The 13503-nt window shown below is 36.7% G+C and overlaps 1 protein-coding gene across 1 annotated transcript in view; it reads right to left on the bottom strand.

The window, feature by feature from the left end:
* rtn4r.L (reticulon 4 receptor L homeolog) overlaps positions 1–13503 on the bottom strand; it is a 108434-nt gene continuing 94931 nt past the window's right edge. The window contains exon 2 of the mRNA XM_018261459.2: positions 1–1943. Coding sequence (XP_018116948.2) covers positions 502–1943 — 1442 coding nt within the window. The 3' untranslated portion in view covers positions 1–501. The remainder of the gene's footprint in view (positions 1944–13503) is intronic.

Raw genomic sequence — 13503 nt, 5'->3', positions numbered from 1 at the left:
TTTAGGAAAAAGAAAATGTTTATTTGTTTGGCTGAAGTTATATTTGAGCACAGGTAAAATAAAATGCATATCTTTATGTTTATACATGGAGCATGTGTAAGTAAACAGATAACATTCTTCAACAAATGCTACCCAGGGACATTTAATGACAGAAATAAGTACAGATAATTAGAATTTTCATAAACAGAGCAGACAAACAGCATTTTACAATGTAAATTTTGTTAATTACAAATAAAGGCTAAACTCATGTTTAGCATTTTAGATATCTTTTTTTTTTTTTACAGCATAGTTTCCTTATTTATATGAGGAATAAAGTAATATATCTTCACTCTATAAACTCATAGTACACAATCATAAAAAAATATCCAATCACCTTTTGTGAAGCGTTTTTTTTTAAGCATATATTTTTTTTCCTCTGTGGCTGTATAACATTGTGTGATTCTCAGTCCATTGTCCTTTCTTTAGATCACTTTAAAGCAAAATCAAAATAAATATAGACTTTTAAATGTGCATGGGTATGACCAAAAACAAAGTAACAAAGAAGAGATTTGTAGTCGCCAGCAAAGCGGAGTTAGTTCCTGGTTGATAGGTTCGGCATTGTGATTTTGACTTGACCTTTTTTAAACAAGTTTGCTTCTTTTTATTTGGAACTGTGGATGGTTCAACCGAGTCAAAAACATTGTTCTGATTCAGTTTAGTTATGGAACCATCTACTTTACTTGTGAATGTTCCAAAGGGGGAATCATTTATCTGCTTAAAGGTTCTGTTTTTCCTACTGTCAACACCAGCAACAATTTTTGTTTTGGAAATATTTTCTTTATCTTTTACAGGATTGTTAGGTGAGAGTCTGCTAGTGTGGGAAGATGGACCTGTCTTTGCATTTATTCCAGAAGTGGGAGCTCTATCAATTACATGCTGGCAGCAGTTATCTGAAATATCATCAGAACCCCACGGAACTTCTATGCCAGTCTGTTTTCCAGATCTGGTCTTGGACCCAGAGTTACCTGTTCTCATTTGATGCAATGAAACATTGGCACATCCATTAATATCGCTGCTGTGAAGTTTTTTAAGATCGACACCAGTGAAATTAGAGGGGAGATAACATTCCACCTCTGACGAGGAGCCTTTAAATTGTTTTAACCAGTTCCAGAGTGACTTAGCCCTGCAGTCACAGATCCACTGGTTTCCATTTAAACGTAAATACTGAAGTGATACCAGAGGTGCTAGTATTTCTCCCCTAAGCACTGTCAAGTTGTTGTTGAACAAATATAATGTTGTTACCTTTTTTAGATCATGGAAAGTTCTGGGATGGACCATATCTAGTCTGTTCTGGTGCACCAACAATCTGTCTAAGCTTGCCAGACCATTAAAAACATTTTCAGATAATCTATTAAGTTTATTTCCATGGAGAAACAGGAATGTGAGATTTCCCAGATCCAAAAAAGTATCATCATGCAAAGAATGCAAGTTGTTGTCTTGAATGTACAAGTGCTGCAAGGAGAAAAGACCTTGGAAAATTCCCAGGGGTAGATCTTGCAGACCACATCGATTAAGGTGTAACGTGTGTAAATGAACAAGTCCTCTAAAAGTGAGAGGCGAAATTGTTTTCAGGTTGAAATTGTCACTCATGTCTAGCTCTTCCAGTTTGTTCAACCCATGGAATGCTCCAGGTTCAATATGACTTATATTGTTTGAGTGAATCCATAAAATGGTAAGATTTTGACAGGAAGTGAAGCTTGTCGACCGTATTAAAGTTATTTTATTGTTGTGGAGAAAGATCCTTTGAGTTTGAATTGGTATATAGGATGGAATGGCAGTTAGTCTCTGCTGTTGACAACTGAACGTGATCTTCGGCTCATCGTAACATAAGCATGCTTCTGGACAACACTCCACTTTGAATTTAAAACTGATATAGCAAGCCACAAGGAACAGCAATTTAGTGCCTAAAAAGACAAAGAGAAAAAAAGGACCATTAATATGTTAAAAATATTTGATTGTGTCTCTAACATTATTCAGGCATGTTCCATTTATTATACTTTATATTCACCCACACAACTGTTTAGGCAAGGTCTCCAGATTATGCAGAACTCATCTGACCACACTTGGTAAATCTATCATGGAAACTTGTTTTCCAACAAAATCCAAAATGATTACAATTAAGCTCTGCACTCATTTTTTATTTATACATTCATTTTCTTTTCTGACACAAGCTAAAAGCCTTAAAGACAGGAGATGTACTTAAAGGATTAAGACCAAGATTTGCTAATACTATAAATGATGTAATCATGTGCATGTACAGTGCTACATACTAAGGAATCTCTTTAGAATATACCAGCCCCCAAACAACAATTACTTATGTTTAGGTTCAGGAAAAAGATGAAAGCAGGGAGGTAAAGATCTGGACAATTCGAGATAATAAAAGCAGTTAGGCATCTGGGATAAAAGTTGCAATGTTTTAATATCATATATTTGCAAAGTAAAATAAAAAAAAACAAACAAACCAAAAAAAATTAAAAACAGGTATATTTTGCTATTTCCAGCAACTCGGGTGTTACTGCATCTGATGTGCTGAGTGTATTTAGGTATATTTTCATGCCACTCAATGAATCTGCTCAATACCATGTACCTCTGTGCTTAGCTTCTCATTGAGACACACTTGGTGCGTTGGTGTTAGGAACAAGGTTAGGCTCAACTGCTGTGAGTAAAAAATCTGGACACATTTTTGCAGTATCTCATCTTTAACCATGGACATGTACTCCAAAATTTTACCTCTTTAATATGTGATTAACATGCTGCCTATTCTGGCATTTCTTGTAAAATTCTTGGAAGACCTGCACACCCAAAGGGAAAGTTTGTAGAGAACCAATAACCTAATGTATCTATCGTATATATAGGAAATGTTTAGTCACTGCACAGAGCAGTATGTACTACACGTACTACATGTATGTACTATGTAGTAGTATGTACTACACAGAATCTCACTGGCTAATTTTTGTCTCATCAAAATACAAGTACAGTATATGATTCATTATCCAGAAAGCTCTGAATTACAATAAGACTGTCTTCCATAGACTCCTATCAGTTAACTTTTAGTATGTTATAGAGTGGTTAATTCTAAGCAACTTTTCAATTGGTCTTCCTTATTTATTTTGTGTAGTTTTTAAATGCTTTGCCTATTCCTCCACACTCTTTCCATCTTTCAAATGGGGATCACTGACCCTCATCTAAAAAATACTCTGTAATGCTGCACATTTATTGTTATTGCTCCTTTTTATTAATCGTCTTTCTATTCCTCTCCTATTTATATTCCAGTCTTTTATTCAAATCAATACCTAGCAACCAGATTTCTGAACTAACAGACTGACGAACTGCAAAATTAAAAAAAGAAATATCTCAAAAAACCACACATAATAAAAAATGTAAACCAATTCCAAATTGTCTCAGAATATCATGCTCCACATCATACTAAGGGGCAGATTTACATATGGTCGAATATCAAGGGTTAATATTGATATTCGACTGCCGAATGTAAATCCTTCCACTTCGAATATCGAAGTTGATGGATTTACCGTAATTAGATCAAACGATTAAATCCTTTGAATTGAATGATTCGAAGGATTTTAATCCATCGATCAAACGATTTTTCTACCAAAAAACCATAGGAAAGCCTATGGGGACCTTCCCCATAGGTTAACATTGCACCTCGGTAGCTTTTAGGTGGCGAAGTAGGGGGTCAAAGTTTTTTTTAAAGAGACAGTACTTAGACTATTGAATGGTCGAATATTCTAACGATTTTTAGTTTGAATCGTTCGATTCAAAGTCGAAGTAGTGGTCCAAGTAGCCAATTCGATGGTCGAAGTAGCCAAAAAAAATTCAAATTCAACGTTTTTTTTAATTCTATCCCTTCACTCGAACTAAGTAAATGTGCCCCTAAAAGTTAACTCAAAGGTAAATAAAGGTAAATAAGTAAATAATTCTAAATTTTAAAACAGTTTTCCTTTTTCTCTGTAATAACAAAACAGTACCTTGTAGTTTACCCCCAACTAAGATATAATTAATCCTCAATCCTTTTGGGTTTATTTAATATTTAAATTATTTTTAGCAGATGGGGAGGTCTATTTATTGAAGGTTGAATTTATTGGTGTAAGAGCATTTCGAAACCACTAAAATCACGAATGCCATGAAAGTTATAAAAAGATCCAAATATAAAAAATAAGAATATCTAAACAAACCTCGGAAATTGAATTTTTTTGGATAATTACTAGTGAAAAAAATCTGAGAACCTCTAAAAGTCTGAATGACTAAAAAAAAGTCCAGTAGGATCAGCGCAGCTCCCATTGAATTCTATGGGACCTTGACTGCTTTTACCTGGAGAAGCTTTGTATTAGATGTTTTCATGGTTTTTACACCAGACTTGAGATAATGTGATGCTACTGGAAAGAAGCCATCCAGTTAATCTAGGTTCTTGTGATATTTTTTAAAGGTACAATGTTCTGCAATTTTATTATTTGTTATTAATCAACATGACAGCAAATTTAACAACACAAGACTTTCACATACAAGCAGCTGGCATTAAGGAATCACTGCCTAATTGTGTTAAATCGCTTAACAAGGAACTACATAAGACTAATAATATGGATATCTTCAGAATATACACATTTCTTTTAGGCATGATAATTGGCTATGTTGAACTATAAGGCAAGTTGACAATTCAAGATGTAGCACAGTTCTGTATCCTCTAGTGACTATATTACAAATATTATGGCAAGATTAGCATTAAACCCAGCAGAAAGTCTAAAGCTCTGTGTAGAAATGCAATAAACAAAACAACACACCAGCTTTGCAAGTTTTGTTGGAATGGTATGAGGTAGTTCACCACTGCAGTCATTAACACTACCATAAAGAACAACGTATTTACATTACAGCCTTTAGCATTGTGCTGAGTTGATGCCCTTTTACTAAACATCTGATATCTTTCTGTTTGTCACATACTTCTTGATCTATTGTTTCAAATGCCACGACTTGAGCATGTCATTCATTACTGGAAATACTTCTTGGGTACAACGGAATGCTGCTACGTTGGTCCCTGGCTCAGTGTTAAAAGCAGCAGATTGTGGCAGTTCATAACGTTAGCTCATAGACTTGGAGATTTCAGAGAAAATGATTTGCTGTGTTGCTAAGAAGCAAATCCTGCTGTTTCTGTATTTTACCAATTATTTCTTTACCATATGCCTCATATACTAGCTTGCCCTTTGACAATTACTATTACCCACATGTTTAAACCAATATGGTGTGCTTTTCTACAAGTTTACAATTCTCTGAAACCAAAAAGGCATTATTCCTCCCAGAACAGCAGTGTCTCTCCTCATTAAGGCACAATCTATCATTCCAGCAGAGATAATCCTTCTTTTTCTCCCCGCAACATGTTTTCCTTTCATTAATCTCACTAAGGCCAACATCTACCAAACGTAATAAATGAATCAAATGGCAGTTTAAGTGCTAAAATCAAATGCTATTTATGAACCTGTTGAATAAGCTAGAAGCAGAGGAGATAAGAAATAGAATTTGTATTGGTTGCTAATTTGCAAATATGTTGAACTATGGCATATTAAAAGCCTAGCTGTATTTTTTTTTTATATTCATGAATATTAAAAGAAACCTGTTTTCAAGTGTCATTCTCTCACTTGGTAAACAACTTATTTTGGAAATAAGAACAGCATCCCTGGATTTAATGCAGAGTGGTTGATTCAGTAAGGGGTGGGGAGCTATGTTTAGATTATGTGCTACCTTCATTTACCCACAGTATATCTAAATATCACTATAATTATTGCTTTCACCCCAACTTTATAATTTGATTGGGCAATGGACTGTCCTGGGTTTCCCTGCCCAACTCTAAAAGTTTTATCTTTTTGATTAGGGAGTATATAGCAAAAAGTGACATGGAATCAATAATTAAAGTCAACATCAGAGACTGCGTATACTGTATATGTTTCTAGTAACAGTTGCAATTCGATTGCTGTGAAATACTCTGATCTGGGGAAATTACATTTTCCATGGAACCCATTTTAAGTGAACAATACTTATTTTTAAAACGATTTTCTTTTTCTTTGTACAGATAGGATCCATTATCCGGAAACCAGTTATCCAATAAGCACCAAATTATTGAAAGGCCATCTCCCTTAGACTCCATTATAAGCAAATAACTACAATTTCTAGAAATGATTTCCTTTTTCTCTTTATTAATAAAACAGTACCTTGTACTTGATCCAAACTAAGATATAGTTAATCCTTAATGGGGGCAAAACCAGCCTATTGGATTTATTTGATGTTTAAATTATCTTCAAGTAGGCTTAAGGTATGGAGACCCGAATTACATATAGATCCCTTTTCTGGAAAGCCCCAGGTCCCAAGCATTCTAGATAAGAGATCTCATACATGTACTAATAAAACAGTATGTTGTACACAATGTTTAATGTTTATTAGTTAGACTTAAGTTATGGTGACCCAAATTACTGAAAACCCTTATCCAGAATACCCATGCCCAAAGTGTTCTGGTTAACAGAAGTATACCTGTACTTAAACTAAAAACAGGCTGATGTTCAGGTCACTATCTCAATATCTATACAATTGATAAGCTGAATCAGTGCATTTAAGCTATTAATGTGTGATGCAACTGTGCACTTTGCATTTGGATGCACTTAGATCTGTTCTAAGTGTGATAGTAAATAAATGTTCACACTCACTTGTATAATAATAATGAATAATGTAAAAAAACAAGGTACTGTATACATGAGGGGAGAGTGTCTGGGATAAAACACAGTGCAGATAATAACCTCCAATCATATGGAAAGAAGGAAAAGTATCAGCAAAAAAAAAATGCAATGATCATAAAGTGAAATGGAAAGTTTACAAAAACCCATTGATTTTTAGGATGAGGCATAGAACTGTGTATCTAAACTCTACAAAGCACAAACAAAATTAAATAAAACTCAGCAAAGCTGATGAAGTGTTGCACAAGAAACCCAGAGATCAAGAAACCCAAGAATATCTCTGGGGAGGCACAGTGCATCTAATTCTGGGAAATACAATAAAACTGTACATTGCTTATACGCTGGCACAGTACATTTAATATACACAAAACACAGAGGGAAATAAAAGCTGTAATGAGCATTATGAAGCCAAGAAACTGGAAAATACACTGAAAACAAAACAAGCCTCTTCATGCATGTTTTCATTTATTTTATGCAATCTGTTTTATCTCCTCTGAACATCTTTATGTTCTGTGTCATTTCTTACTTGGTTAACCCCCATGTCCCAATACAATCCCCCAGTCCATTGATTCCCCATCACGTGAACAAGCTCTAACCCACTTGGTGCCAGAACATTGTAGTTGTAAATACAAGCACAGACTTGATGGAGAATAAGTAATGGCCAATGGTAGGACCACTCTTCTGGTTCTGTTATTAAAATGGTACTTCAGGCACTTGCCTGGGGTGCAACATTATAGGGACATCATTGTCAGACCAAAACATGTTTACTTCCTTTAGATTGTAAGCTCTACTAAGCAGAGCCCTCCTTTATCAGTCAATGTTTGTGTGTAATCTGTATACACTCTTCTCTTGTACAGAGTATGAGCATACATTGGTGCACATTTCAGTTGCCTCCTATTGCAGAATGCCTCATTAATAGTCTCAAATGCTTTTAGTCACGCTGTGTTTCTTTGTTGATGCCACCTCTGTCTTAAGTTTTTATCCCATTTAAATGAAATGTAAACGACGAGCCAGAAAAGCTGATTATTCGGTTTTCTTGAATATGGATTTACACTGCAATTCCCCTCAAGTTACTGTAAAAATGAAGCAATCAAAATAAAAAAATTAAATTAACAGCCAAGTTCTTACTCTGCAACCGAAAACAAAATCTAAAAGCTTTAAGCTGTGTAATAAGCAAATTCCCTGAAACACAACTGAAGATAGATGGCGTTGCATGCAACCATACTACTCCCAATTATCTGAAGGCTCTGAGAGCAATTTGAAAACGTACTATTATTTTTGTAACATAAATTCAGCCATGTGCTTCTGTCAGCTGCATTGCTCTTACTAGGACACGGGCCCTGGAGGATAAATCATTGAGGGAAGCTCTATTTTTTACTGTTGGACGATGAATCACGCTGAAAAAAACAGGTGCCGTGTGTCACACTGAGGCCCTCTGGCTCGCTAATCTGTCATCTGCAATATTATTCCAATATATATATTTCTGTTTTAGCTATATAGTTTTAAAGGGGAAAAAATGCAAAAGGTGCCAATGTATGCAACAACTGCCATTGATTAAATTTGTTATTGCATTCCTCGGGCCAGGTACATTCCAGTAGTATAGCAGTTTTAACAAACTTTACTGCACATGCACCATCAAGGTGCCGTTGGAGAAGGAAAGATGACAGCACAGTGGTCTGCTGGAAAGTATCCTGGGACAGATAATGTTAATGTCTGCCAGGATAGAAAGTAAGCTATTTAAACATGCGATTTTGAGTTCCCTCCTCCTTTAAATATGTGTAATTTATTTTATATATGGCCAAGGTGGTTTTGTCGCCATTACTTAAAGCCTGCTGAGACAGCTCCTACTTACATGAACTCAAGTCAAGTCAAGTGAGTTTTTATTGTGCACATTTGCAGACATGTGCAAACACTGGCAAATCACTGCAACATGAGACAAGGCAAGATACAGTGCAACACTGACAAGTAGATGGTCCTGGAAAATAAGGTGCAGATAAAGAATATGCAGATTAACCCGCAATTGCGCTCTCTGCACTATCGATGTGAACCACCCCGACCTCTTCGGCACTGAAGAGGTAAGTGATGTGGGGAGGGGTGGGGGAGGCAAAAGGAAGGTCGCCTCAGGCGGCAAAATTACCAGGATCGCCCCAGCAAATGCTGTAATTCCTCTTGCCAAAAGAGGTTGAAAAGTTTGTGTGAGGAGTGTGTAGAATCACCAACAATGCTGGTGGCTTTGCGGATATAGTGTTTGTGGTTAAATTCCATAATGGTGGGAAGAGAGACCCCGATAATCTTTTCCGCTATTCTCACACTGCTAATTACATTTCAAGTTTTTTGGGTTCAAGCTGTCTTGTTGCTGCACTAATTATAAGATAAAGAATAGAATGCAAGGAAGAAATTGGGGAGTTTTACACTGAAAAAGGAACCTGGATTTCTCAAAAGGATCTGATTTACAAATGTCCATAGTTTATACACAATACGGCTCCTTTACAATTGCGATTTCAGAAGCAAGTAGGGATGGGCGAATTTGTCCTGTTTCGTTCCGCCAAAAATTCGCCGCCAGTGAAATGTTGCAGGCGCCCATTAAAGTCTATGGGCAGCAAAAAAAAAATTGTCTTTTTTTTTTTGACGCACGGCGCCATACAAGTCTATGGGCGTCATTTACACGGTGAAACAAGGCGATAAAATTCGCCCATCCCTAGGAGCAAGTAATGAATGACATTAATGCACAATCTTCACTGAGACACACTTGCACTTGCTTTTGTAAATGAGCCTCCGTGACTATGAGCACTGAAAAACAATAAAGAAGGGAACATCTTACACATAAGATAGTAATTAATGACCTAAAGCAACAACAGTTTGCTTGCAACACATGCTACAACTACTATTATAAATTCAGTTGAAAAATCAGAGGTTGGACATATCTGAGGTAAAGCTCCTAATCCTCTACAGCAGACTCCTCTGGGTACAAACTGTTCTACCAGAAAACAAAATAATCCTATATGTGAAATGAATCCTATACATAAGGATTCCCTGTATTAAAAGCTAAAAGGGATAATGCAGGAATGTAAAATGATGTGCTCAGCAAGCTTAATGCGCTAAAGTGCTGAGGGTCTTACATTGTGTCACTGCATGTTTCTCCGCTCAGAGAAGAGAACCTTGGACATGTATGGTAAATAAATAAATAAATAAAGAAATATGCCGACATACAGAATTGAATTTCCACTGCTCTGGTGCAATGCACATGGAATTATTCTGTGGGTGAATATCTGTATCTATGGTTGATGTGGAAAGTTATGGAGTTTTGCTGGGTACTAGTCTTATTCTACAAGTCTTCAGGGAAACCTGCCAGTCAGTGAAATGATATCGGCATCTATGTAAAACCTAAAGGGGAACTATAATGACAATTTAAATAAGTTATGTTTTACCTTATGGAAATAAAAAAAAGTTGCTCTGTTCTAGACTTTAGTGAATCTCTGTAAGCTTAGTTGGCTGGTAATACAGCTGCTTCTGAGAAATGTATCTGCTAATGTACATTTAGAGATACTTTAACCAGGCTTAAAGAGTTTCTACTGGAAAGTGTAACACTGGGGAAATGAAGCCTGAATTAAAAAAAAAACAAAAAAAAAACCAAGCAATTTAAAAAATTAATTATTTGTGGCAAACTATTTGAAAATAATATATTTTGTGAAAGTAAACTATCCCTTTAAGTTTTGCAAACCCATAGCAAGCACCCAGGTAAGCCCTTTGGCATCCGATCTCTCATCCCAAATCAGACAGAAGGGCCTATGAATTAGGGCCAAATTAGCAGATGGTTCGATTCTATATTCAGGTGCTTTAGAGCATAAGATACTAAGGGGGTTATGTAATAAAAGGCACTAAGTTTGCCCAGGAGCAGTAACCCATAAGCAGCCAGCAGGAAGCATTTACTGGTCACCTGTTTAAAAGCAAACATCTCATTGGCTGCTATGGGTTACTGCTCCTGGGCAAACTTAGTGACTTTTATTACATATAGGGGTAAGAATGTATATTTAGTAAGCAGCGTTTGAATCCTCTGAGTAGTGTAAGTGGAGGTTAGATCCCAGGGTGATGAATCCACAAGCAGGTGAATTAATTACATAGAATTAGATTAGAGGGGATCCCCAGTAATGCAGTAGAGAGTTGCTCTGTATTTGGAATCTAAATGTGAGTACTGTAACTGTAGAGTCACTTTGTGTAAGAATGGCGACTGTCTCTGTTCATTAAATTCTGTTGTTTCTGTTAATAAATTGTTAACAATCAGTTAAGTACCACACTGGTGCCCATGCATGTGCAACTCATGATAATGCAAATCATCTTACAGTGGAAGCAAAAGTTCCTCCTTGTGTATGAGGGCTCAGGAGTGTAGCCTCTGATCTGCTCAGAGTAACCCATCAAGACAAACAAATGCAGCACAACAGTATTGTTATTGTATAAGCAATGAGTTTGTAACAATGATGCATAGAGTATGATTTCATAGCTGATATGATTAATCATTTGTCAATATTTAATATTTCCACTAGATGGCAATATTGGACAATACTAATATATTGCCTGCCTGCGATGCTGCTGAAGTCTTTGCAGAAGTGATATTCTGATCATGAAACATATTATGTGAGACTAGCACAGGGTCCTTTATTGCCAGGTAACCAGATGTAGCTACTGGCACTGAGGCAATGTCAGCAGGAAGATAATGAAGCGCGGACCTCGCAGGTTCACTCTCTGGTTTTGGAAGAGACTGTGGTTTGTGTGCATGGCAGTTGATTTTATGAAACTAATTATAAATACACAGCTCACCAAACAGCGGCTTAGGGTAGTTACAGTGGGCACTAAGGCAGAGAAGTGAGTACAGTAGTTTAGTAGACAAATATAACAATTGCTTTCTTCTTGTTTCTCTAGTGGTTTTAACTGTACAAACACTAATCTGACAAAGGCCTTTTGTATAGACAAAAAAGAATATCACATAGAACAATACGATTACATAGAATGCCCTAGGATTCTGAGATATATGATTATTTGTATTTAGAAGGCATTTAAAATGACACTCATATGCATAAACTCAATCAGCACTGGATTAAAGACTTTAAAAATACTTTATTCTAATATCATAGCTATGTCTATTGCTAACCAGAGATATGCTGCCACTCTGCATTGCAGAGGATAGATATGTAATTGGGCTTAGGCAGTCACAGAATAGATTGACATATCTGAATGCATGTGCTGGGGAAAACTGTCAGTCGTGGAACCTATTCCAGTGTATTCATTTAACATTGTTGGGCAACACAGATAGAATATAACCTGCAAAGACACTTTTATAGTGGTCATTCCTTCACTTCAGATTGGCTGTCAAGAGTTTGTATTATTCTTTAAAATGTATTCCCCCCAGTGCAGACCATGCTAAACAGAAAAAGCGGATGCAGCCAAAAACATAAGCCTCAGAAGAGAACGGAAAGGCAGCTGTCAGATCTTCGTCATGCATTGGCCCTAAAGGAAAAAAAGCCTCTCAAAATGTTAAGCACAATGATCCCAAAGCTTCCAGTTTCCTATCTTAAATAGCATCGATGGCTTATCTGGACTGCTTTAGAAATCAGCAACTGATCCAATACAGAATCAAATTCTAATGGGAACTATGAGCATGAAATCTTAATTCCTTGATGTCCCACAATGCCTAGAATATAAGCGTGTAGGCACAACACGCAGCAATGAAATAATGACTGGAGAACACAGCAGAGAGCTAAATCCAGCATTATGATTTCATCTTTTCAGCAAAGGAATAACGACATCATCCCTCTCCTTTTCAACGGCACAGCATAATGTTAAGGTATTACTAGTGGGCAAAACAGATCTTGCCTTGGTGCAAATAACATGCGGGCAAAATTGCCTTGGCTCTGCAGGAGTTTGAGCGTTATTCGGTGGATTAAGGACTTATTAGAAACAGCAAAAACCCACAATTATCCTGTTCAGTTTATAGGAGTTTTACGTGAAGTGTGTCGAGAATCTTGTAGCTCTACCACTTTGAGTGCCAAAGGATCTTGCACAACACTGATGTGTTATTATATTATTAACCACCTGGTGCCTCTTGGTTTTAAGCAGGATTGTTCAGCTCCAGCTCTAATACCTTCCACTTATTCCTACCGATGAATTAGTAGAATACCTTGAAGTAATGAGCTTGGGTTTAATAAAAATTATGATTACAATTCAGTTGAAATAACCTTGCTAAGACTTTGTTGGAGCATTTATTAAACTTGATTTTTCAAAGCATGTGCTGGGAGTGCGTTCATTTATTTGGCTGGTATACAGCGGGATTCCATCTCAAGTAGGCTTTCATCTCAAGCTCACAGTTGTTCCATGTCACTGGGTTCCCCTTTATAGAGTGAATGAATGTCTACCCCATACAATTAATACTCAAAACAGCTTACTAGTTGCTTCTATAGCTAGTAATCTTACATCATGCTACTGTAACAGGCTAAATTCAAACTCTTATCTGGAAATTTTCCTTTTGGCTCTTTACTTGGACCTCCCACAATAGGCTCTTCATAATGGAGACTCAACAGGCAGGCTCTGGACCAGGGGTAGGCAACCTGCGGCTCCGGCGACTTCTTGAGTGTGAAACTGCGGTTAGCTTGCCGCAGTAGCACACTCAGAAAGCCGCCAGCAGGTATGAGGGCTGTATAGAAATCCCAGGAGTGACAGGCAAGACCGAGCTGTAGCTCAT

The sequence above is a fragment of the Xenopus laevis genome, chromosome 1L (assembly GCF_017654675.1).
Source record: "Xenopus laevis strain J_2021 chromosome 1L, Xenopus_laevis_v10.1, whole genome shotgun sequence".
Classification (NCBI taxonomy): Eukaryota; Metazoa; Chordata; class Amphibia; order Anura; family Pipidae; genus Xenopus; species Xenopus laevis.
The sequence above is the reverse complement of the archived record's forward strand: the minus strand, read 5'-3'. Positions and strand labels throughout refer to the sequence as shown.